This window comes from Pristis pectinata, chromosome 28 (genome assembly GCF_009764475.1).
Source record: "Pristis pectinata isolate sPriPec2 chromosome 28, sPriPec2.1.pri, whole genome shotgun sequence".
Lineage (NCBI taxonomy): Eukaryota > Metazoa > Chordata > Chondrichthyes > Rhinopristiformes > Pristidae > Pristis > Pristis pectinata.
The window spans coordinates 14,340,187-14,368,007 of record NC_067432.1 but is presented as its reverse complement, the minus strand read 5'-3'; the positions used below and the strand labels follow the sequence as shown (position 1 = coordinate 14,368,007).

At 38.5% G+C, this 27,821-nt stretch overlaps 1 protein-coding gene across 1 annotated transcript; it reads right to left on the bottom strand.

The window, feature by feature from the left end:
• Positions 1–479: 479 nt before the first annotated feature.
• Positions 480–27,821, bottom strand: scg3 (secretogranin III). The gene is made up of 12 exons (XM_052040446.1): positions 27,269–27,821; positions 26,144–26,196; positions 25,790–25,829; positions 25,476–25,691; positions 25,147–25,289; positions 23,682–23,846; positions 19,491–19,674; positions 18,194–18,310; positions 8,017–8,100; positions 7,791–7,904; positions 2,470–2,553; positions 480–1,745 (listed from the first exon to the last, which is right to left on the bottom strand). Exons 1-12 carry the CDS (start codon positions 27,363–27,365, stop codon positions 1,627–1,629), a joined length of 1,416 nt encoding a protein of 471 aa, XP_051896406.1. The 5' UTR covers positions 27,366–27,821; the 3' UTR covers positions 480–1,626.

Here is a 27,821-nt window from a genome sequence, read left to right as displayed (position 1 = left end):
AACTATCACTATCGGACACTCTGGTTAAGTATAATATAATTCAATGCAAAGAAAACCTCCCTCTTCCATGCAGTGAACTAATCCTTGGAAAACAACTCTAGGCCTCCTTTAAGGTATATCATCCACTTCCTGCGTCATCCTGTAACCACTGAATACATCTGTCATCTTGACGACTTGGGCTATGAATTTGTGTTAATTTAGCATTTGATCGATGTTGATTAGACTCATTTCACATAATCTTCAGACCTTTAAATCTTGAAAAAGTAGGAACCTGGAGCTAGATAATTTTGTCTTTATCCAACATTCTCTGGAGAATTGCTACCATTAAGTTTTTTTGTATTGTTAAAGTGATTATGATATTGCTGACAGTTAAAATCTATCTGATGTGTTACTGATTCAGAAACGCTTTTCCCAGATTTATGGAATGGGGGAAAACCATTTTGAATTGACGGTCAGTATCACTCTTATTCCAGGGCAAGTTAAGTTTGTAAAGAAAACTCAAACCATTTAATTGTAGCATTTTTACACGAATTTGAAAATTTAACAAATATTTACACTTGAACAAATACCTCTTGCATTTACTGACAACCACATGAATGGGAATCATTTACAAAGGATCCAAGATTCCACGTGTAATCCATTCAGATAACTGAATTTATCACATTTCCCCCACCCCACTCTCTACAGTCACAATAAATGTCATTTTGTGATGCAATCACAATACATTAAAATCAGTTTGGAAAGTCATAGTGGGGAGAGGTGTTTCCACCTGAGTGACTTTTGTAATTTTAGAAACCATTTCTTGGCAGGAAAAGTCAGTGTTACTTTTGAAATTAACAATACACCAATCAAACTCTCTGGTACAAGCCAATTTACTGGCATAGAGCATAAACGAGGAAAAAGCATTAGAAGTTGTTTACATCCCAACAAGCTTTTGGGAACTCTTCCAATCTTTTATTAATTCACCACAATTCTTTGCAAAAGAGGAGACTTCAAGGTATAATTTGAAAATTCATCAGATCAAGTATCATTGCAAGAGATGACATAGAGCCCAGAGATAAATTTGAACTGGAAAAGAAAAGCAATGCACACACATCATTTCCTGTGAATCCAGGCCTTGCACTCATCCGACAAATCTTTCACTAACCAAACTGTCAGGTGCATCAGAGGTGGTGGAGTTTGCAGTTTTAACAGTTGGTGGGTGGCTTCTGGTATAATTCCTCATTTTGAATATGGATGCTAGGGTTTGAAAGCTTTACCACGTGCAATAGCCCTGTTGTGTATCTAGCAGATTCTTTTCAGAAACAGGGAAACTACATTAGCTGTGGTGAAGCTGCAAACCTGTGCCTTGAGCTGAGAGGAGCACTGAAGGAGCACCATCTGCCCATCCCTGTTAGTCAACACGGCATCTCCACTCGGAATGTGGGATCAATTCCCTCACCCAACCTGTTATTTCTTTCAGCCCAAGTTATCCCTGTTTCCAGTTTAGAATCTGCTTGACACTACAGAACAGCCAAGGAAAAATAAAGCTTATTAAATAGACTAATACAAACTATATTTGAGTAAACTTATAATGCTGGCCATTGTTGAAGGATCAGGGTCACTTCCCTTTTGCGCTGGAGGATTTCACAGGCTGTTGTAGATGCGTTTGATGACATCCCCTTCTCCTTCCTCCAGGATTCCTTTCTGTACATAGGTGTCAACTTGATGATCAATGATGTCACGCAGCTTCTGAAGGTCATACCCTGTAGTAAGATATAGAAAACATATTTTAGCACCAAGCTCATTCAATGCTTGAGATGAAGAAAGAATAGTATTGAGGATATGGGGAGTTAGGACACACCTGCACTGAGCAGTTGTACCTACATCTAACTGCCAAGAGGGTAACGTTGACTGTATTCTTAACGACTGGGTTTAAGCAGTGCCAATTAGTAAAGGTTTGTTTTAAATAGCTGTGCTATTGATGTTTTGGCTGGGATAAAAACGAAATGAACTATTGGAAATGATTTATTTTAAATTTTGGTTTAGAAGCCTCTTGCAGTCACAAAAAAAAAGCAATATAACATACTATAGGAAGCAATACAAAGTGGCCCTGGGGAATATTGTTAAAAATTTCTCAGAGAGGAATGGATTTCTTTGGATTTCTTTCATTGTATGATTGATTTATTTATGATGCATGAAGTTTAGTGGAGATAGTGAAACACATAATGCCCAAAGGCAAGTATGTTGCTCTGATGGTTCAGAGTTTAATAAGAATTGCAAATTAATTTGTGTAGTGCATCACATCTGGTATGAAAGGGGATGTGATTCTGTATATCCATAGCTTAAACTAAACAGCATGGATTTCTTCCCACAAATGGATCTTTAAAAGTAATCTGATTTGCAAAGTTGGCCTTAACCATATTATCTCAATGTCAAATGTAAAATTCTGCTGAAAACAAATGTTGATCCTAATACTTTTGAACTTACCTTCCCCATTCTCCTGCTTGTGTTTCTTCAGCCACTCAATATTCTTTCTGATCGCAGAAAGGTACGTTTCTGTTTTGTCAAACCCTGTTGATCAAAAGGGAGGTATTAAGTTCCATTAGCTAATGAGTATTTAGGACAATTTGTCATTGTTAGTGTTTAAACAGACAAGAACAAACAGTAAAGGTTTGTACTCTTAAATCATTATGACCTAGCTCAAGTAAAACATGCAAACATTGCATCATGTGCAAATAATGTAAATGACAGAGTGCACTTTATTTCAGTTTTCATTCCACTACCAATGTGTTGTGACTAGGTTGCTGCACTCAGCAAAGAGGTTCTAATAGTAAAATAGAAGTGGGTATAACAAGATTCATTTCATGTTTGTCTTTCAACATTACCCTACCCAAAATCTTTCTTCAGTGCAACTTTCAGAAATACTCTTAAATAATGGAACCAGCTTTCGAACATATTACCATGGAGACATGAGATTCTGCAGAAGCTGGAAATCTGGAGCAACACACACAAAGTGCTGGAGGAACTCAGCAGGTCAGGCAGCATCTATGGAGGGAAATGAACAGTCGACATTTCGGGCTGAGACCCTTCATCAGGACCCTTCATCAGCAGTCCAGATGAAGGGTCTCAGCCTGAAACATCGACTGATCATTTCCCTCCATGTATGTTGCCTGACCCGCTGAGTTCCTCCAGCACTTTGTGTGTGTTGTTTGAACATATTGCCATGGTACTTTACAGATAAAAGTGGGGAAATCACTGGACTCATTAAATGTTATTTTGAAACTATAAATAATAGTAGTTTTAGTAGTCTTGCTAATAAACTGGACAGCGAATGGAGAATTGCAAATATAAGGTTATCCCTGGTCTGGTGTCATCCCTCAGTGGTATGTGTTATAAATAGCCATTTATGGAGGTATCGTCGCCAACCTGAGTTGCTCGTCCAATGACTCACTGCCCTTAGTACATTTCAAGTGATAAAGGAACAGATCCTTACGCTGTCAATCTATATTAGGTTCAAAACAGTTCCATCCTATGTAAACAATCTTTCTTCTGTATGTGTTTGATTTGTAAAATATTTTATTCTGTAAACCATGGAACTTTCTGTGCCTCAGTATTCTGCTGAAGTAATCTATACTCTTTTATTGTAGATTTGACTCTTCAACAATGCTACCCCTCTGCCCCAGTGGTGCTTTGATTAGGAGCTTCATTTATGAATAAGCTCATGATTGTGGGGACTAAATAGCATCTGACATCACTGAAGGATCACAAGCCAATGCAAGAGAAACAATTAGTTCTGTTGATAATATGCAAGCTTTACATTTTAATGAGATGAATTACTTTTATGTAGGTTTACGTTTGATCACAATACAACTTCACTCAATGTGTAGATGATAGTCAACTCCATTTATCATTATTTAGATGGTAGAAGGTTAACAGGTTTTATTTGTTGCTTGTTTAAATGAATGGTAGCACTGTTACCACCATTTCTGAAGGTTGTGGATTCAAGATCCATTTTAGAATTTGTAGATTAGCAGATTTGAGACATTGCAGAATGAATGCAGAAATGAGAGAATTCTGTATTTTTAGAGATGCTTTTAGATTAGACAATCAGCTGGTGCCCATTCACCTGTTCAGGTGGATGTAAAAAGACTAATAGAGGTATTTGAATCAGTGCAGAAGTGTCAAATACTCTTCAATCTATGCTACTGATATAATTTAACAAATTATCTTGCGTGCTGCTTGTAGAATCCTGTGTACCAGTTGACTTCTGCATTTGCTTCCATAACAAACATTAAAAACAATTCATTGCTTCTCGACACCTTGGATCCTCTTGGCTGCAATAGATGCTATTTAAATGCAGGTTCTTTAGAGTCATAGAGTTATGCAGCATGGAAACAGGCCCTTCAGCCCAAATTGTCCATACCAACCAAGTTATCATTGGCAGACTTGACAGAATAGAATTGAGAGATAGATAATCTCCTTTATCAGAATCGACATTTTTTCTTTCAGCCTACTGATTGATATACTATGAATTTCCCAGATTTTCTGTTTTGATTTTAGAATGAATATGTGCAAAATAGCAATGTTTTAATAGATTTCAGATACATAATGGAACAGCTAATGAAAAATGTAGCAATGCAATTCTATCTTTTAATCATGCTAGAATTTACAATTGTCAATTCCAACTTTTTACATTAATAGCAATGGTTTCTGTGCTGGGAATTTACAATGTGTACTTATTTTCTTAAACAGCCATGGTGACCTCTAGCTGCTGTAGCAGAACAGCTTTTGTTCAGAAAGCAGATGGTAGGCACCTCTGGGAATTGGATGGAGTGCATCTTACAGGAATTGCTTAGGTCAGCCACAAGCAGAATTCCGAGTAAGACTTCAAACAAGCATTTTGTTCTCTAGCTCATGCAATAATGGCCATTACAAAAGCCCAACCTCACACAATTATCCAGAGAGAGCTCACTCCTCATATATAGTAGTTCTGGGCATTATTATTACTTGAGAGAGATTGTTGTTTTTAAAAGTGAATACTCTCATTACACAATGTGTGCAATGTACATCTTTATTAACTGAATGTTTAGAAATGTACTGGAAAACAAATTGTAAATGACTATCCTTGAATAATGAATTATTACAGAAGTAAAATTGTCAAAAGTGTAATTTGCTAAAAGGCTCAAATGAGCTTCTAGAAAACAATTCTGTGACAGAGTATAATGGCATTAAAAGTTTGAAATGGAAAAAATTGCTGGTAATACATAGTAAGTTAATCAATATTTAGAAGGACCTATTTCTGTGCTGTAAGACTCTATGACAATATTTACAAAAAGAATAGGTTGGCTTTGGGCAGAGAGACTCCCCCGCAGTAATTCAGATGCTGACTTGTCTGTGTGCTTTCAGCAGGTTTTGATTGTATTTCAGCCCCCTGATATACAAAAGGCATAACGAGGATAAAAGGCATTGAGCAATCCTTTTTTTATCTATGCCTCACAACTAAAAACACAACAGTTATATCCATTCTCTGCACATTACTCTGCTTTCAATGAGTCAATTGCTATGACACACAAGAGACTGCAGATGGTGGAAACTGGAGGGAAAAAACAAACTGCTGGAAAAACTCAGCTGGTCAGGCAGCATCTGTCAAGGGGAATGAACAGTCAACGTTTCAGGTCAAAACCCTTCATCTGAACTCAAAGTAGCTGTGACAGTTTGCTTTGATTATGTCATTTATTATTTCAATTTCCTTCCATGCATTCCAATCCCATGGGTCCACACCAACTCCAAAATGGAGCTGTTGATAGGTTTATCTGCAAACTTGTGTAAATCATTACTTAATCTGGATCTTCTGATTAGTAAGCGAATACTAGACAAAGGTGTCTTAACACCATTATGCAAACAAACTTCACACTTGATGTTTTTCAAAGATATCATTGCAAAACGTGCTGTGGCCATGACCCAACATACCAATTCCTTTGACAGCTCATTGACAATTTGTCCCACTGTGAACTGTATCATTCATTTAACCTCTAATCCTTCAACTAATCAATATTCCTCCAGAATATTCATCCCTCCTCACATACTTAATGTTGCCTGTTAAAGAGAATCCTATTACATTTGGAGTGGAATCAACATAAATGGAGATACCCAAATGGTAGTTTCCAAATTGTAGCAGCATAAATTACAACCTAATGGAGTTAATCTGTTCTACTATCCACTGCAGAACCTAGCTTTACACTTGCCTGTGATAAACTGCAAACTGTTTATGCACTTGAATTGTTGATGAATCACAGATTGATAGAACTCAGAGTATATTATACTACATTTTGCTGTCATGAGGTTCTTCCTCTTTACCAGCTTTCCAAGTTCTGAAGTGCACAGCTCTCTGAGAATCAGAATAGGGTAGGTGGTAAACAATGTTTTATTTCACTTGTTATTTCTAAAAATGTCACTGGATAAGTAATGGCAGATCTCACTCATATTTGCAAACAAGATTTGGAATTTAGTATTCTTGAAATCTTTTGCATTCTAAATGGCAGAAAGCTGTTTACTATTCACAATTCAATTTTGTTTTCCTCTTGGATATCATAATAAGATAAGATATCTTTATAAGTCTCATGTACATCAAAACACACAGTGAAATGCATCTTTTGCGTAGAGTGTTCCGGGGGCAGCCCGCAAGTGTTGCCACACTTCCGGCACCGACACAGCATGCCCACAACTTGCTAACCCGTACGTCTTTGGAATGTGGGAGGAAACCAGAGCACCCTGAGGAAACCCACACAGACACGGGGAGAACGTACAAACTGTTTACATCAGCAGCCGGAATTGAACCAGGGTCGCTGGCGCTGTAATAGCATCACGCTAACCGCTACACTACCGTGATCAGACTGTGATCATTTATTGTCATGCATTATAGTAAAGCAGGCTTTACATATTTACATCACTGCCTAGAACACAGTCCAGGAATACAAATAAAACACACCATTACTGTGCTCTGCCCTTGACTTATTTTTCAACAGGGTGGCATTTACTCAGATGCAAAATGAGCTAACTTTTCTATTACCCAGGGAACGCAACAGTGTTGTGGCTGAGTGCCTTTTGCCCTCTACTTGAGAAGCTGCTGCTTCAAAGGTGCAATAAAAAGAGCACTAAGCATCAGTTTATTTGTATTATAGTGTCATTTGCAGCAATCTCAAACAAAAAGGTGCCTCTTAAGTCTGGCATCCATTGTGCATTAAAAGATCCATCCTTTATTTGTACTTATGGTTCATAGATTGAATACAATGGATCAGAGCACAATACCCAGCAGTGCAGAGAATTATTGAAAAATTTGATGGAACGCTTTTCAAAAATGCCTGTAGATAATGGACAAACATTCAATCAGAGGAGAACGGTGAGATCCTCTTGAAGCTGTTACTGTTCTGTCAGCTTTGGGATTTTCATATGTAACCTGTTGCTTAGCAGTGTAGCATTCTGTCCATTTCCCCAACTGAAGGAGATGAAGACTAAGAGTTGGTAATTGCACCCTACTAAACTTAACTGTGATTTTATGTTACGCCAGGCTTCCATGAAAGGATCTTTATCATGATGCACCATATAATCAGACTTGTACATGTGGCTGTAGCACCTCGGTGATTTAACAGGGTTCCAAAATATACTTCACTCTATTTTTATAATGACATGCTTGCCATCTCCTATATAACCATTCTCTATTTCACTCTTCAAAAGACATGCCAAGAGAAGTCAATCATTTGGATTGATTCAGTCTGACGGGCCTTGTTAAATAACCATGAACTGTGTACCTTTAGAGTTCTCAGTTTTTTCCACTTCCTCTTTTGTGGAGTCTTCAGAATTTGTAGTCTCTTTGTCCTGCTTTACGAGATAGTTCTTCGTGCTGTCCAAGTCATCAGTAGTATCTATAGAAAGCAAAGAAATCTTATTTCAATAAAATAATATTAGAAAACAATCCTTGAAGAATGGTTTTAACTATCTTACAAAAATAGATTTAAATTTAGACCACAAATTTACCTGCTGCTTCCTTATTTATGGCATAGGGCTTGACTTTACCAAGCTTGCTTTTTGTCTGCACAGCTATCATTGCATCCAAATTCTCTGCAGAAAAGGGAGAGTGACTTTGGTCATAAATAGCAAATAATCCATACCTTATTCAAAACAATCAATGAATATAAACTGGTGCAAACTAATTCAATTTGGGATGAATGATCTGGTTGAATATTAGTCAAAGATGAGACCTATTAAGATCCTTTTGTTTCTTTTCTTCTACCCCAGTCTAAAAATAGACGCTTTCATGTAATCCCAGTGTAACATGAACAATTGATTCTGGATCACGTGCAAGCTTTGTAGTTGTTCAGTTGCCAACTCATAATCTGCATCTTTTCATTTAGAATCGCATGATGTTAACTTCATCTTGATGCCTTTCCCAGACCTTCAGGAATAAATGTTACTCTAACAATACCAAGTGTTTTCAGATTGATTTATCAGGCTGATACAGATGGACATTCCAGGGTCCTGATTAATACTCAAGGGTTCAAGATGCAGACTTTGTTTAATGCTTCATCCCCATCTGTACTGACAATGTAACAGACACATTTTTCCGGACAACAGATTACACTGGTGTCGTTTTCCCCAATAAATGTTCACTTCTTCAGGAGGGACAATTCCTACACTGTACATCCCAAACAGTTATGCAGTCTTAATTTAGCCTTCTGCTCTAATATATTATCTGTGATGATTTTCAGCTTTCTAATACCCTACTCTATGTGAAAGGAATTTATTCCCTATCTAACACAGGTACAATAATGTAATTCAATTTTAACTCAATTAAGTATTACAAATTTTTGAGAGCTGAAGGCTAATTGATAATGATGAAAGATAGCATCTCAAACTCAGTTTCACGCCTCACCTTTCGGTTTAAAGTTAATCTTGGTAGTAAATTAAATGCATTTAGAAAACTGCTAATGTAAATGTCACTGCTACAAATTGAAATAAAAGCCATTGTTTAAAGGCAGAACATTTAAATTTCCAATAACAGCTGAATCGCTGTAGTTATTCAGCATCAATTGAATCTTAAATAGAGGTATTGTCTGAAGATAAATAAAGGACCAGTACCTTAGCAACTAATGCTTTTATTTACTGGATCGCCATAAGATTATACTATACACATTGGTTCCCATAGCAACTGGCATCCTATGGTAAAAGTATTTGTTTGACCATTTAGTTTTTGCAGTGCAAGTTGCTAATCTTGCTCAAACAATTCTGAGAACATGTATTTGGGACATTTTGATTGTCAGGACCAATGTTATTCATGTTTGCTGAATACAAGGCAGGTTTCTAAGCATTACTGAGTATTGTTCCCAGTCATTTTCCTTTGTTTTGCCAAAATGTACATTAACTTCAATCAAGACTGTAGTGCTTCAAGATTTGAACATGAACTTTCCTTGAATATTGTTAATCTCCATAAATCCTTACTGAAAATATATCACCGTGTATAACTAAATAGTAAGCTGTCATTCAAACATCGAGTCCATAAACGTGTAACGTCAGCTTGACATATTAGAAAGCAAGTACATTCTATTTAAGATTTATATATTTTATCAAAAGAACATAAACAGAACATTGGCATTTGCTACAGTTTCTTATGGCTGTCAGATGCAACCAACTCATATTCATTGGGTTATTATATCATGTTACAGGAATCAATTAAATCTGAATGAAGATGTATATGGTAAATAGTTAAGGCTAGTATCCCTTTCATTACTGATGTCTGAGTTCAAATCCAACTCAGAGATGGGATAAAAGACTTGTATCTTCTGGCTGTAGGAATTCTACAAAAAAAAATTAGTGTTTGGATAGCTAAACGTTGGGAATAAATTACAATGCAAAAATAAAGCTTACTTAAAACACAATTGGATTCGACGATGGGAAAAGTTAATATTCAAGAAACTGAGGTTTGATGGGCAAAATGGCTTCAAGCTTCCTGCCCAATTTGTTTTTTCAGTTTACCTTTTGAAGGCATTGGCTGATTTGGTGAAGTTTCTCATGGGCATGGGGTTACAGAACAAAAGAGTTTCAAATTTTCACTCAGTACTGAATTCCAGAGTGACATTGCCGAGGTGGTTGGTGTGGAGAATATAGAATTGCTGAGCTTGTGGGTGTCTGAGATTGTGCCCGAGACACATTGCTGGTCGTTGAATTTGTCCGTTGGCTGGGTTGGAAGTGCTTCCCTGATTCTCAGTGCAGGAAATCAGAAGTATTCCATTCTCTGTCACTCTGATGCACATAAGCAATCTTCAAAAATATATCAGTCCATTATCAAGCCTGAATGTGCATGAGGGATATTTAATTTGATATTTACATAATGCCTTATCAATTGTCTCTGTATTTCACCTATTTAGAATTGTATATAAATTACAGTTCAATACTTCCACTTTAACCTAAGCATTCTGCATTGGTAGTTATCCATCACACTGTATCTGTCTTCTCTACTCCAAACTCATTTTTCTCCTTTTTCCTATAGCCATCTATCTAATTTATCATTGAGTGTTGACACATCGTCTGCTCCAGTTGTCAAGCTCTAGATGAATATTTCACATCCTCACAACCTTTAGTGGAAATAAAGACTCTTCTGCTCCATCCTTAGTTTCTTCCATCATGTTTTATACCTGATATATTCTCATTCTAGATCCCCTAAAGCCTGTTTCCATCTGTGTTGCATTGTATCAGATTTGAAGCCTCTCCAGCGATTAACTAGGGATGGGCGATGTATGCTGGACTTGCTAGCAATGCCCTTATCCTGTAAACAAGTGGTGCAGAATGATGTGCAACACCTGTACCTATTTACAACCTAAAGGAAAAACTGCTCTTAAATTCTAATTGTAATTACATGTGCTGCACTTCCTCTAACCACGGAAACCAGCCTCCTCTCCATGGACTCTGTCTATATTTCTTGCTGCCTCGGTAAAGCAGCCAACATAACCAAAGACCCCACCCACCCAGGACATTCTCTCTTCCCCCCTTTCCCACCAGGCAGAAGATACAGGAGCCTGAGGGCACAAACGACCAGGCTCAAGGACAGCTTCTATCCCACTGTTATAAGACTATTGAATGATATACGATAAGATGGACTCTTGACCTCACAATCTACCTTGTTATGACCTTGCACCTTATTGTTTACCTGCACCGCACTTCCTCTGTAGCCGTGACACTTTACTCTGTATTCTGTTGTCGTTCTACCCTGTATTACCTCAATGCACTGTGCGAACAGTATGCAGACAAGTTTTTCACTGTACCTTAATACAAGTGACAATAATAAACCAATACCAACACCAGTTTTATAGGACTTAATCTTCTCTATTGGTCCTCCATGTGGTATCTCGTCAATGGCACTCTGAATATCCAAGAATACCACTTTCTTGTATTGTTCTCCTCCTCAAAAGCAGTACTCAAAGTCTTTGAAGTACAGTGAATGCCATTGTATAGACAATTGTGAGTGTCATTTTGTGCAGAGTATATCATACAATAGACCAAGTACTTTATACTTCAGATTAAAGTCCTTTCTGCGTGAAGGCTCCTCTAACAAAGCAACCTTGCCTCATAGTCCATTGCTGTGTCAGGTCAGATTATGAGCTCAAACTCCTGAAATGAGCCTCAAATATATAAGCATCCGGCACAAAATGGCAGTGCTACCAACTGAGCTAAGCTGACAATTGGCAGTCTTAGGCCTTATATTGGGGATGGCTATGATGGTGCAATCTTCCTATTTAACTATAGGTTGAAATAGCAAATACCAAAACATGAACTATCTTTCAATATTTTATATAATGTTTGTTTTTCTGCTTCTCAATACTTAGTCCAGAAGTGGCACACAATTGTAAATGAGAAGATAGTACTGTATAGTTAAAACACATCATATTTTATGATGCTAAAGAAAGATAGCTCTTTTAAAATCCTTTGGTTTAAAGGTTCAACTGCAAAGCTTTTTTAATCAATAAAATTAATATTTAATATGAACTTGATATCTATTCCAGTAAAATAAGTCTGCTCTATATTTATCAATGGTATCTTTATATTCCTTTGTGCTCTTGGGGTTGAATTTTAAAATGATATGCTGGCCGCTAATTGAAATTAATGACAAATAATTCTTTATATTCCTCCTAATATAGGACTTTGTGGGATTTGATGTGCCAATCTATAAATTTTCCTTTACTGGAGAAACTGGAGACATATGTGAAAAGTAAAATACACTGAGAAAACAGCTGTTTCACCCCGCTCTGCCTTCCTCATCTCTGTATGCTGTACAGATTAATACATTAATTGTGGACACAGCTCAGCACATCACGAAAACCAGCCTCCCCTCCATGGACTCTGTCTACACTTTTCGCTGCCTTGGTAAAGCAGTCATCATAATCAAAGACCCCACCCACCCAGGACATTCTCTCTTCTCTCCTCTCTCATCAGGCAGAAGATCTGAAGCACCACCAGGATCAAGGACAGCTTCTGTCCCGCTGTTATAAGACTATTGAACAGTCCTCTAGTACAATAAGATGACCTCACAATCTACCTCATTATGGCCTTGCATCTTATTGTCCGCCTGCACTGCACTTTCTCTGTAACTGTAACACCTTATTCTGCATTGCATAATTGCTTTTCCCTTGTACTACCTCAATGCACTGTTGTGATGAAATGATCTATATGAATAGCATGCAAAACAACGTTTTTCACTGTACCTTGGTACATATGACAATAATAAACCAATTTACCAATTTAACATTGCAGTTAATCTTCAGCAATGCAATGCCTTATTTTAATCACACTTGCCAGAAGTACACAATAGTATTTTAAATGAAGCAACAAACAATCTGCTGGAGGAACTCAGCTGGTCGAGCAGCACCTGCAGGAGGAAAGGAATCTTTGGCGTTTCGAGTCAAAACCCTGCAGCAAGACTGGGTTTCAACCTGAAACATTGACAATTCCTTTCCTCCCACAGATGCAGCTCTCCGAGTTCCTCCAGCAGATTGTCTGTTGCTCCGGATTCCAGCATCTGCAGTCTCTTGTGTCTCCTCAGTATTTTAAATGACTTTAACTTTCATTGAAAAAATATTAAAGGGGTTGATCTTTCACCCTAAGTACGTCTTTTCAACCTTTTCAACCCCTAGAAATGTGACTGACAGAGTAAAACTGTAGACACACTATATGACAACTGAGGAACACAATCTGCTGATCTCTCAGTGGCTTGACTGTTTAGTTTTTTCCCCCTTTGTTTTCTCCTCTAAAATGTTTAACTATACATCTTTTTTTGTCTATCAAACATTCTTGCTTTGTGCTCTGATGGAATCCTCCATTTTCAGAGCTATCTCCAATTGGTTTCCAATGGTTTTTCACATTTAGCTCCAGTTTCTTTTCAAAAGTAAAAGTTGACCATCAGCAGGAAAATGAATAGCTCAGCACATCAAATCCCATAAAGGTGCATATTAGGAGGAACATAAAGAATTATTCGCCAGTAATTTCAATAAGATACCACCATATCACTTTAAAATTCATCTACACATCCCTCAGAGAACTATATGTTTATACCAACAGCTTCCATTTTCTCTTAACTTTTTCTTAAGTACGAGTCTGCTCTTTTCTTATATCTCAGGAAAGTCTTCTGACACTTCCTCACACTTAGAGATAGGATACCAGGAAAATATTAGCATTTATTACACAATATTTCAACTTTAGCTCCAGTCATTTTCTCTCAATAACCTTTTATTTGTCTCTTTTTTTAATCAGATTTAACAGGAGATTGAAAAAAATTAAATTTGACTATGTTTACAGGGACTCTTCAAACATATGCTCATTATACACATGTGCCTGCATCCTAATTGTGCTCAATCATTATTGGAGGTTGGCACGGTCCAAACCCACACTGGTCTCTGCCCACTGCAGGTGTCTTGAATGACCCCAGGATTAGATGCTCAACACAAACTGTAAACAATAGTTAATTAATCCCACAACCAATGGATCAGATTAAATGTCTGCAGTCCAGCGATGAGTTAAGTATTGCATACCTTGGGGGCTGTGTTATACAGACACTAATACAAACTCTAGATTCTGTATTGAATTACTGCTCCACATGCTGGAGGATGCAGTAACAGCTCCTGTTGCATTTTGGTGGCTGTATTTTGAGTAACTATAACAGTGTTGTTGGCTTTAATTTTATTCCAACCTGAATCTCATTCTGAGGATATGAGGTGGGTGGACCTACAGTTTTCTATATCAGTCGGGATAAATCTTTTACTCAAAAATACATGTACTTAGCAGTTAACGTAGGAACAATTAATGTGCCTAGCTCAGTAAATGATTCCAACCACTAAGCATGATGTTTGCTACCACTGAATGTGATTAAAATAAGAAAAGATTTAAAACACAGAAAAAGTGAGCCTACTATCAGCGAAAGCTCGAGAAGCAAACAATTGCTGATATGTTCCACTCTCTCTTCACAGGCGCTGCCTGACCTGCAGGGTATCTCCAGCATTTTCTGCTTCAATATTAGTTAAAGCTTTTTCAAGCAGTCACTTAAAGTCCCAAATGTCTGCAGTTTTAGAAGGAGCAGTAGATCTGTGAGCAATTTCTTTCCAACCCTAGGCCACTCTTTCTAGCCACCTCTCTTATTTTGTTAAAAGTTAGGCCATGAATTCAGACTTTTTGCCCTCAGAGCAATTCTCCTCTTTATCCTGATTAGTTATTTTCCCACTAGTGCACACCAATGCCCATTTATAGCTGTCATTTTTGTTTTGAGAGGAAACAGCTTGATGTGGTAGTCATACTTGGTTAGTGAAAGGTGGGGGGGGGGGGGGGAGTCGGGGAGAGGTGGGAAGGAGATGTTGGAGAAGATGGACTGAAGGAGTGGGGTTAGGGGAAGGGGAACCTGGAGGATCGAGAAGATGAGGATGGGGCAGTTGGAGGGTGTGGGGGTGTAAGAGGGTCTTTGAGTCCACATAAGTGAATGTGTGTGGTTGGAATGGGCATAGGCATGTATCTGTCTGTGTGTTTGTGTGCGTGCACCTGCGTGTGCAACAGATCCTGCTCTCTAATTGCCTTGAATTACTTAGCCACTGGATCAAGACCTTGCTCTCCAAACCACTGTAGTAGTTGGTGTGTAATGGCTACCACACATTAAAAGAAATAGCACACAAGCATCTTCCACTCTTCAAAATACTGGGATGGAAGTAACTCATCTTTGACCCAACAGACTGCATTAGCAGAACAAGACGTGCTCTGAGATGTACTATGGTTTAATACCCTTGAGAACTTAACCTTCATTGCTCCTTTAATACTGCTTAATATCCAGGCTTGTGCTCTTGTTAGCAGTGCTTAAAAACTACCTTTTGCATAACTTATTATTATTTTCCTTCTACAACCTCTAAGCTTTTAAAACTTAATTTTGTTGCCATCCATACACTGGACTCTGATTTGCCTCGCCTTGTACAGTATTCAACATTTGTGAGGTTTTGCACTATTGCCATTGGGACCTAATTGCTCATTTTATTTTCTCTGTTTAAACAAAAAGTGTGCATTAATATGTTATATATTGATTGTAGTTAAATATTATGCATGCAAATTAACAAATTGAATGAATTACTTCATGTCAAACAGTAAAATATTTTCAATTGCTTGCGCAGTTTGAAACAAAACATTGTGAATTATTACTGTATGTGTTGTAGTTATCATGGCATTTGTAAGACTAATTATAATACAACTGTTTGCTCACCTGTTATATGTAAACAGGATCCAGGAATATAGCATTTTTTTATAACAATAAATATTTACCACGTACTTCACTTTATTTTGATCTATTACATTGGGAAATATAAACCTGATAAAAGAAACTTGAAATAATAAAGAATATGCATGGATCCATTGAAAACAATGCATGTATTATTTAGCAAGTCTAAAATTATATGAAGAAATAAATTTGAGGTTTCACTTAAGATCTGCCTTTGCACTGTTTACGATGTAAATGGAAACAATGTAAAAAGATGAAATTCTGAAAATAATTGTTAGTTATAAGATTCTACTGAAATTATGACAGGAACAGTTTACTCTCTGCATACAGATATTTTTCCAAATCTATGAACTAGGTTGTCCTTTAGGCATACGGCCCAAGCACTACGCCAACCCCCTCCACCAATCCCTCTCCAGACCCTTGTTGCTTGTCATGACTTTAGAGGAATTCTTCACCTTTGCCTTACTTGTATTATTTAATATTTTGTCTGCATCATAAGAGCATAAGAAATAGAAGCAGTAGTGGGCACATGTTCCCTTGGGTCCACTCCACCCTATGATAAGATCATGGCTGGTTCTCTGCCTTAAGTCCACTTTCCTGTCTGATACCTGTATTTAATTCCCTGAGTGATTAAAAAATGTATTGATCTTGTCCTTGAAAGTCATGAATAATTGCCCATCTATCAACCTCTGAGGTAGAGAGTTCCAAAACATTGTAATTTTCTGTGTTTTAAAACAAAAGTTCTCATCTCTGAACTAAATGGCTGACACTGTACCCAGAGGCAATGCTAGACTCTCCATTGACCCTCTCAGTTGGAGGTCTTAATGTGATTATCTTTCATTCTTCAAAATTCCAGTAAGTACAGGGCAGTATAGTCCGGTAAGTATATTTTAATCTTTCCTCGTAGACAATCCCTTCCCCCCAGATTTAATTTGATGAATCTACACTCACTTGCTCCTGTTTATCCTTCCAAAACTGCACGGGATCTTCAAAAGGAGGTCTCACCAGAGCCCTGTAAAATCTCAGCAAGACTTCCTCACTTGTGCACTTTAACTTCCTTACAGTAAAGGCCGTGTACCATCTAACCTCCCAATTGCTTGCTGTACCCTAAAGCTGACTTCTTTTATTTTATGAATAATCAAACCAAGATCCCCCTGCACATCAACACTGACTAGTTACTCACTGATTAGAAATTATTCTGTTTTCACTAGCCTTCCTGCCAATCTCCATAACCTCACATTTTCCCACATTGTACTCAATCTGCCATCCTTCGGATCACTTGCATCACCTATCTATATCCCTTTGCAGACCCCTTGCATCTCTCTCACTTTCCCAGCTCCCTTTGAATAATCAGCAATCTTGGGTATACCAAACTCTGTCTCATCTTCAGTGTCAGTAGTATAAATTGTGAACAGTCAAAGGCGCTGTACTGATCCCTATGGTGCCCTGTCGGTATCAATCCTGGGGAAAGAGCCATAGTTCTTGCACAGAACTATATAGAATCTCCAGCAGAAACAGACCATTCAGCTGAACTGGACTGTGCTTGTACTTATGCTTTACACGTCTCTTCTCAATCCCTGTTCATCTATCTCAATCAGCATATCATTGTATTCCCTTCCCCATGTATCTGTCCAACTCCTCTTTAAATTCATCAAAGTTTTTTGCCTTAATTTCTTTTTCTGCTGTTTCATTGTAACTTAATCCTCTGTGCAGACTTGTGAGAGCAATGTTTCCCTCAAGCCTTCATCAATAGATTAGAACATGGTGCTGAAGAACCAGTGTCTGTCTGTGGAAAATGTGTATTATAAAGACAGACCTCTCTGTTTTGCCATTTGACAAAAAGAATTGCCTGTGCAGAGTGTACAGTGAAAAATGGGTGGGGAGGGGAAAATGACCTGGCTTAAAACTTCCTGATCATTATAGTAATAGTGACCTCAAAATAAAATTTAACTTTCTGCTGCATTACTTTGGAACAAATTCTAGAACGCTGAATGTAAAATGGATCTTGTTTTGAGAGGTAATTTAGCATTCCATGCTGTGATAGCACTATTTATGAAAACACTCGATAGATGTAAACTCTACAGTTCAAACTTCCAAACATAAATTATCAAGTGGGAAAGGACTATTGAGCCATTGAGTGCAGTCCTTTTAACAGACTCTATACAAATAACTTTCATGAGTCTGTTTAGTTTCCTGGGAGAGATACAAAATCTTTAAATGGAAACTTTCCAATAATTCTATCTGACCTTCAAGTGTAACTGAACAAGGACTAATGTTACATATTTCATTCACGGCTGGTTGCAGAGTTCACTGGGATCATATTCCTGTTGCATTTGCAGGTAATGTTCCATTGTGTTCTTGATCACTAGACATGTGTAGATTCAGTATAATCAATGTATAATTAAAATGTATTCTCACCCAAGTATGAAACACCTTCTTCTGGTTTTATTGTTCCATATTTCACCATCATCTTCACAAAATCAATCAGAGTTTTCATGATAGTTATCAATGTTTCCTTTTCCTTTGCATCTTGCTCTGTAAAATTAAAAATTAATGAAGTGTATGAGGTTAAATCTGCAACATGAAAAAGTTTTAAACCAATCCAGAAGGAATATTGATGTAGATTTCAATTGTGCAAGTCAATATTTTGAACAGTAAAGAGATGTTTTAATTGAGATTCCTTAATTGCTTTTGATACAGGGATTTAATAGCTGTTGATACAGGAATTAAATAGCTGAAGGCTAGTGCCTAAAATAATATTATTGTGGTTGTAGAACACAAACATATTGATTCCAGAAGAGTATATTGCTTCCTTTTTTTTTGCTGCATACATCACTTTACAATGTGTTGTAAAATTGCCCATCACTTTTATGTAGTCATACTGATAGATGCAGAACTCCATTTTTGCAAAAAGGTTGTTAAGTTCTTTCAGTAACTGTGTGATCACTTCCTGAAACTAGCTCAAGTGGCTGCACAACAATCTGACGTTAAAATTGCACCTCTTTAATAATTGAGTTAATGACATGGATTTTGAGTTTAGTGAGCCACATACTGGGGCTTGGCAGTGAATGAATGGTGCCAGGCATATGTTCAACTTGCACTTGACATTGATCTTCTGTGGGTTTGCATTGGCCAATAAGTGAAAAAGTTGCAGCACCCTGAAGAAGGGATCCAGGACCAAAGAGAACAAGCTGAGCATCTGCATACATCTTTAAGCAACCAGACTGAAGAATAATTATTGAGGTGCAGAGTCAACAGTGAAAGATAAATCAGAATATTTAATTCAATGTCAAATCAGGTACAGAGATGAAATTAATAGGTGTAAAGGAGAGAGGGCTAGAAAGGAAAAGTAAAACAAAATTATTTACTTTTTTTAAAAAAAACTATCCCACAATAAATAAAAACTGAGGAATCAGGCTTCATATTTGTATAAGTTAATTCTCAGTGCAAGAGAGACCATAGGCAGGAAATGAGAGCATGTTGATAAAAATGTTCTTATGTTGGACAAAGTATTTTTTTTCCAAGGAGTTTGAAAGCACAAACAAGAAAGGACACCATTCTTGCAGGACCAGGGCATCTCAATCAGCAACCCCATATTTGCACTTTGAACTGTGCATATTCCAATGGCTTGAATTTGCTGCCTAGTTTGCACATTGTGAACACTACTTGCTCATTATTAATTCCATTGCAGAATCCATCCTGATATCTCAATTACCTGTGTTCAAACTCTGCAGCAGGTTGTAGAAGTTTGGGAAGTACTGAAGATCTTCCATACCATCAGCAGTGAGTGCACTGCTTCTTTGATTCTTGTTATTGTTGAAGTGCCAAGTATTGCCCGGAGCACTGTAGCTCTCCTCCTTCACAAACTTACTTTGTTTCTTTGTAGGTTTTGTCATTTTCTGTGGAAAAAGTGAGAAAATGGGATAATGCTAAATTCTCACAAAAACGTACTTATCAGCACAAGGCTGCACAGAGTGAAATCAGAAAGCATTTAAATCATGGAAAACGTTTATATACCCAATGCCCTGTTTGGGTTTCACCAGGACCACCGAGCTCAAAACCCTATCACACCAAAAATGGAGCAAAGCACTGAATTCCAGAGCTGAGGCAAGAGAGACTCCCTTTGATATCATGACAGAACTTAACTGAGTGTGGAATCAAGGAGCCCTGGTTAAACTGAAGTTAATGGGTATCAAGAAGAAATGACTCCAATGATTGGAGTCATATCTTGCAGCAAGGTAGACAGTTGTGGTTGTAGGAGGTCAATCATCCCTGACCCAGAGCATAACTTCCTCACAGCAGTGTCTTATCCCCAATGGCTTCTTCATCCTTCCTTCCATTATAAGATTGGAAATGGAGATGTTTACTGATGGTGAATGATGTTCAACTCCATTCACAACTCCTCAGAAAATGAAGTCCATGCCTGCACTATTGCCTGGCAATGAATATCTCCAAGACAAAGTCTAACCACCTATGTTTGACATTTAAGAGCATTACAGTCACCAGCTCCTCCAGCATCAACATCCTGGGGTTTGCCATTGAACAGAAACTCAGCTGGAGCATGCACATAATTGCTGTGGCTACAAGAGCAGATCAGATGCTGGGTATCTTGCAGCAAATGACTCATCTCCTGACACTTAAGATCTTTCCACGATCTGCCAAGCACAAGTCAAGAGTACCTGGATGCTCCACTAACAGTCAAGAAGTTTGACACCATCTGGTCAAAGTATTCCATTTGACTGGGACAATAAACATTCATTCTCCTCATTTCTGCTGCACCAAAGCCACAGGGTGTGCCATCTCCAAAATTCACTGCAGCTGGGCTAGGCCAATAGCAACTCCCAAAGTAAAAAATAAATTACTGGATGAACTCAGTGGGCCAGGCACCATCTGTGGAGGCAAAGGGATCATCAACCCTGCACCAGGACTGATAGTGTAAAGGGGAGATAGCCAGTATAAAGAGGCAAGGAGGTTTGCCAGGTCCCGTCACAGCTCTCTCCTTCTCCTTATGCTGGCTATCACCCCTCTACACTCTCAGTTTTGATGCAGAGTCTTGACCTGAAACATTGACTATCCCTTTCCCTCCACAGATGCTGCCTGACCCACTGAGTTCCTCCAGCAGCAATTTTTTTGCTCCAGATGCCGGCATCTGCAGTCTCTTGTGTCTCCAGCATCTCCCAAATGCCCAACATCTTCCACCAAGAAGGTCAAAGACAGCATTGGGACACCAACAGCAGCAGATTCCCCTCCAAGACCCATCTGTCCTGACTGAAATAAATTCCTGTTCCTTCATTGTTGCTGAGTCTAAATCCCAGAACTCTTCCCCCAACAGCTTTGTGGGAGCACCTTCACCAGAAGGACTACAGCACTTCAAGAAACTGGCTTCCCACCACCTTCTCAGGGGCACTTAGGGATGGGCAATAAATGCTGATCTTAGCAGTTTTGCCCACATCCCATAAAATGAATAATTTTAAAGAATAACCTTAGGCAGTTGAATACACGAAGTGCAATGGAATAGTTTTATTTGAGTTCAATTTTCTACTGAGGAATGTTCTTGATGCTAACCTAACCAGGTTATCATGGAGAAATAATAAGCTGGGAAGATGCACCCCACAGTCTTGAGAAGAATCAAGTTAAGTACATTGGTGGCTCTTGCTGTTGGTTTAAAACTTGATTTGGCAGAATTCTTGAGAACAATTGCATGATTTACTTTCTCTCAGTCACCAACAAGGTTCTGACTTGGGAAGTGTAAAAAATAGTGTTTTAGCACTGATCTATATTCTCACGTTTTCCTTAAACCTCTGCACATAGTTTCCCAATGAAATTTGGCACCACACTCCAAAATCAAACTCAATATGCACAGGGTTTTGTCAGGTATCAGCAGCAGAAGGTGCATATAAATGCAGATAGTAAAATTTTAATATCAGAACTTGTAAAACAAAACAATTTTTTTTGCTAGATTCATTTTCTCTTACATTGATCACCATTTCCATTAAGGAGGGCAATGACTGAACCTGTTTTGAAGTTTCTCCCACTCAAAATAATCTGTGTAGAAATGCAGTAAGACATTAAGTCTAATGTGCATATTCCTTCCATTTCTATGGGGGAATCATTAGACTTGCCCATCACCTCTCTGCAAGATTTGGCTCAGAGAGGGTGCTCAGTTGGTAGTCATGTTGGTGTTCCAGTGTGTCTCTCTTTTTCAGAATATTTACTGTACTGAAGACATAATCCAAGAAGAAAAAATGCCTTCAAATAGGAATTTACACAGCCTTTCCATGCCCAGGAGTGCATCACAGTCAACACTATGCATGTTTTCTGAAATGCAGTCACGGTTAATGGGAAACACTGTTAAAGGTGGATAACATTCAAAGACCTGCAACCAACTGTAGGAAAAATTACCAGGTAATCCATTTATGAAGTTGATTAAAGGAGATCAGGAAAACGGGCTCTGCTTCAAACAGTTCCATGTGATGCTTTTAGTTGTCACCCAGGAGGGGAAATGTGGTCAGTTTGAAGTTTGACATAGGAGAAAGAGCATCTGAGCATCTACAACAACCTCCCTTCCCCCAATACTTCAGTGAATGTCAGCCTGGAATGTGTGTTTGTGACAATGGACTGCAGCTCCAATGCATAACCCATGAGTTGAGAGTATTTCCCACTGAGCCATGGCTGATGCCTAACATTTTATGTCAAACTAATTAATCAGGGAAAGCTTTTATATAAATAGTTTTTTCATTGCCTTTATATTACTTTAATGTATTTCCTGTGTTCTGTAAGTTATGAAGATAATTATCCAGTCTTCACGGATAATAGAACTTGCACTATTTACTTGCCAAGGACTCATGAATGAAGAAATCCTTTGTGGTTTCTTGCCTAACTTGAGGAGGAAACATTGTGGCTTTCCCAATGAATAAACTATTATACATCTGTAGAAGCATTTTCTCCTAGATTCTGGCATTTAGTAAATATTTGTGTTTCCTTTTCTAACAGCAGTCAATGAGTGGTGCTTGTTGATCTCACTTCCTCAGTATAGTTCTGCACCATTGGACAAATAATGAGATCCACTCCACTGATGTTGTAATACACAAGTATTATTTTTCACTGTGAATTATTAGGTTATATAATGACTTACTTATCCCTTTTTTGGCTCGTGCTCCTTCTCAATTATCATTTTTTTCCAGTGTGTTTTTTCCCTCTTCCTGAAAATGTAAATCCTTACCCTGGTAGGGGGTGGGGGTCTACAGGCACTAATCACCTTCTTAGAATTGGAATTGGTTTATTGTTGTCACATGTACCTAGATACAGTGAAAAGTTTTTGCTTGTGTGCCATCCAGACAGATCATTCCCTCTAATACTACCTCTAATAGAACATTGAAGTATCTTCCACTCATGACCCAAGACAATGAGTGACCATGTGGAAAACACTGCAACAGAGTCTGCTGCTGTTCTCATTGGATGCACACATTCACATCTATCCAGGAGAAGCCAAAGTAGGGCAATGAGGTGTGGAAATACTAGGCAATGCCACCTTCCCTGCAGGCATCCATTTTAGCACTTTTATTTTTACTAAACTACAATCATCTAACCATGCTCAGGATGGGTGCTATACATGGGGTCCTCTTGGTTAACACGAGTTAGCAATTTGGTGGTCAAACTCAGAATATTGAAAAACCATGCTTCATTCTGTGTCTAGGCATTTTTGATGGTGTTTGGTTATGGATGGTCAATGCAACTTCTGTGTGACTGAGTACTGCCAGAACATATTTCACTTCAGTAAATAATAAGATGGCGAATGTAATTCTTCAATAGTAAAACAATTAAGCTTTATATATAACTACCATCTGTATGGGAGCTTATATGCAGGTGAGGAATGCATCTTGGTAATTTACTTTAATGAACTTACCACTTCTTCCTCCCCTTCTCCTTCAGTCAAGTCTTCATCTGTCTTCATAACAGGGTAATCACCATTTTGAACCCTCACTTCATTCTTACGAGCTTCATCAGTAATAATTTTTTGCAGAGCAGCAGCAACTTCATCCTCTAGGTTGTTAGCCTGATTTTCTGTTATCTGTTGGAAGAGCATATCGACAGTGTCATAGATGCAGGTATAAATATCAATACTATTTTTATTTCCTATTTTTTGCCAATTGTCTCATCTCTATGTATCATTAGTTTGTCCTGTGCCATTCCATCATCAATAAGAACTGTCCAGTATCACATTCAAACAGACCTGTGAAATTTGAACAGCTCGTTATCTGTGGACTGGTTATCATATGAGACTGATGAAATTCTTGGCCAATATTCCCAGTTACTTGGATAGTGATCAGGCACCCTGCTCCTGTTTCAGCAGAAAGCAGGAGCTGACTCTTGGATCTTCCCACCTGGTACAGTGTGGTATATTTCCCTGCTGAGACACTGGGTGTGTTGAGTGAGTTACAGCTGTAATTAAACTGAGGGATCTATATTAAATCATGGAAGTGCAAAGTTGGTTCCTATAATTATTATGAGTGCATCTAAGTTGCTCAGGTCAGAATTTTAATGTTGTTCAATTATTGCTAAAGATGTTGAGATTTTTAATGTTTCTGATACTTAACTGAAACCAGACACAGACAAGAAAATCACTAAGTTCACTAATCCCCAACCTTTGAGAGCAAAGGAAAGGAGCAAGCAGTGAACTCACAAAGAGGAGGAAAGAACAGAAAGGCAGATGAGACTATAGCAAACATAAGGATGAAAATGTTGTTTTAGAACAGAGAGAGAATGAAGAAAAAGTACCGAAAAGAGCCCAGAAAAGATTCAGAGTCGGGAAGTGCAAAGGAGAAAAAGCAGCAAAATCACAAAATCATTTTCCTTTCCTTACGTGGATTACTGTCTGTGAACACAGTGCATGTTTATCAGTTTTCTTAGTTGAATATCTTAATGCAGGAAACAAAACACCAAAAGCAGACATGCACTGAAAATGTTCAAATGAAGTTGTACTATCATGATGCTGCTCACTTGTAATAATTGATACTCAGCTATTAATGTTACATTTGGGGGAGAGGGGAGCCGGGAGGGTAAAGGATTTTTTCCATGGGCTTGATTCTTGTATTCAGTTTATATTGTTCATGTCTTGTCAATTTGTAAATTAAGTATGATTCTCTTGCAGCTTTCCCCTAATTTCCCTGAGGCACACATAACGCACTAATGAACTGTCAGGGAGGTAACAATCATCCTTCAGTAAGATTTTCAATCAGGCATTAGAATTGATGCAAGATTACCCTGCTGCTTAGTCCCCTGTTAATTTCTCCCTGCAAACCCAAAAGGTATTAAATGTATTTTCTTTTTTGACTGCGTTGTAAATATATCCTTAAATTTTAGACATCTACCAGTCCTAGGTTTAGGAGCTTGGAAACGATTCTGTCAAACACTCCTCTGTCGTTTTCTTCATAGATTCTATTGGCGATTTTCTGGACAATATCTTCAGCTGTTAAAGGTGTCCCTTCCAGTTGGTGTAGACCATCGGGGTCATCTACAAGGAAAAATGACGTTGGATCACATATTATATTTTAAGGCATAGTGTGTATTTTTAGAACCTGCTAAATAGTAATCATAAGTCTATAACCAGCAAGCCTAGTCCATATATAGATCAAGTTAATCCATATGAAAAGATAATATATCATTAATGGCAAATGAAAGGACAGTAATAGGATGAGACCTTCATCTTTGTAATCCATTGCACTTTTTGTAGAATCATCATAATCCTCCGCCAATCTCCTGCTTTTGGTGGAATCTACATTGACGGGGGGAGGAAAGGAGTCACTCGGAGAGTTTTGGTCGATGTAACCTTCCTTCTCATTTTCTTTTTCCGCTAATGATTTCAGCAGCATGAAGTCATCTGCAAACGAATCATTCTGCAGCGGGACCTTGTCCTCTGTAAGGATATCAAATCGATACGTTGGCCAGGGGCGAAAGGTAACTTAAAATGAGATTGAATGTCTGCATAAACGATCTAAACAACATTGTGTTTACCTGTAGATGTTGATTGACCGACTCGTCCAGCCTCCGCGATCTAGAGAGAGAGAAGGGTAAAACTTAAAAAGTAACCAGGACATTCCTCCCAAACAAATCCAAGATATTCCCAAACAGAAGAGATGATTATATGTAATATCTATCCACATCAGGTGGCGTTCAACAATAAATATCTCTAAAGGACTTGATTAGATTTATTTGGGCACCACTAATGACTGCAAGGGAGGTTTTAAAGTCAGATTTTTATAAAAAGGGAACGGCATCACCAGTGAACAGGTGAAGCACTTCCAAATGAAGGATAGTGGATGAACCCACAATCAAAGCTCACGTGTGAAGCAGCAGTGCATCATTTACCTGTTCGTCCACCGGTCTTTCGGCTGATAATTCCCGGTTAGATACAGCTTTGTCTGAAACGAATAGAGTAAGTGTGAGCAGAATGTGTGGAGAAAATGCACATTTCTGTTCCTGGGATGCCCAGCAGACCCTAAAGACATTGGTTACCAAAGGACAACGTTTTATCCACGTTGGCTATGAGTGCGGAGTTATGGGTGCCACGTTGGCAATGGGTGGAAGCAACTGAAACTTTAATGCCTGTAAATCTGATTTAAGCAAGTCCTTACCAATTATTTGACAAAAAGAAATTGTCACTAAGTCTCAATGCTACCTACCGTGGCCAAAATAATGTTACTAATATTAGTGTGACTGTTAGTCTATTTGCATATTACAATTTATACCGTGGCAGTTCTACGGATTCGAGTATTCACGTTGTCAGCGATGCTTGTCACACGATGGTTCAGCGATTTTTAATTAGTTGAAGATTAAAATGTCTATCCCACAACCACTGGCCTCAATCCGCCGTGAACTGATAGCCAAACACTGATTGTGAAGTATGCCCCTTAGTAAAATCCTCAATTTGTTCTACAAATGCGACTGAAATATTTCCAGTGCGGATAAATCACGCCGACCGATTAATATCTCAATCCAACCGGTATAGATACAGCGGGCCGAACGGTCTCCCTCGGTATTGTAAATTTTCCAAGATTCCACGAACCGGACCGAAGATGGAATTGGCTCGGCTGCTGACCAGGGCGCTGGGTTAAACCAAAACAATGATCTTTGGAACGGCGCGGAACCTTGTGCTGAAAAATACTCTAATAATTTCAGTTGAAATCAATGTCATTACAGCTCACAACTCAGGACTGAAAGGGAGCAATCTGACTAGATTTACCGAGAAAAAAAATCGGATGAATCGAAAACAATAGCACCCTAGGGTACAGTGTCCCAGCACCGTCCTACCTACAGGACTCCGAGACACAAAGGACTTGCTTAGACGCAGCATTTGAATATTTGAAGAAAACGCATCCGGTAAGTTCAACTCCAGTGGTTTAAGCCACCGAGGTGATCATCTACACTCGCGATTCATATTCTATTTTATGCTATGAAGTGCTATTCTTTTACCGCATCTGTAATGGGACTTACCTTGCGGTCCTTCGGGCGTCGGAAATGCATTGATCTGATATAACACCAATGCAATCGTCTGCAAGAAGAGTACCCATGCAGTGTATTTGGAAGGCATCGCGCAGATGCTGGCCGAGCAGAGGGGGGAATGGAGATCCTTCGCCGGCGCTTTCCAGCAGGAAGAGCTTGTACAGATTAACTCGGCGTCCGATTCAGCACCCTGGACAGCGCCAAGGAACAGTAGCTGGACGTGGCGTTGTTGGAGCGATGGATGCTGGCGCTGGTCTCTTTGACAGCTCTCAGGAGGTGGACTCCATGCAAATCTAGGCTTGTGCGTCAGCTCTCTCCCAACCTGCGTCACTCAACAAAAAAAAAATCAGAAAGAGATCAGGTATTTCCATTTCACTGACCACCCGTCCGGAGATTTCCTGCACTCAAGCCTCCTTTATTATTTTTCCATGTTTGCAAAGACACCGATTCCTGAACAAGGCCGTGACAAAAGATGCCGCACTTAATAAATCAAATTAGGAAACACTTTCTTGATAGCGCGCCCTTGATCATTGCTCGGTCAATA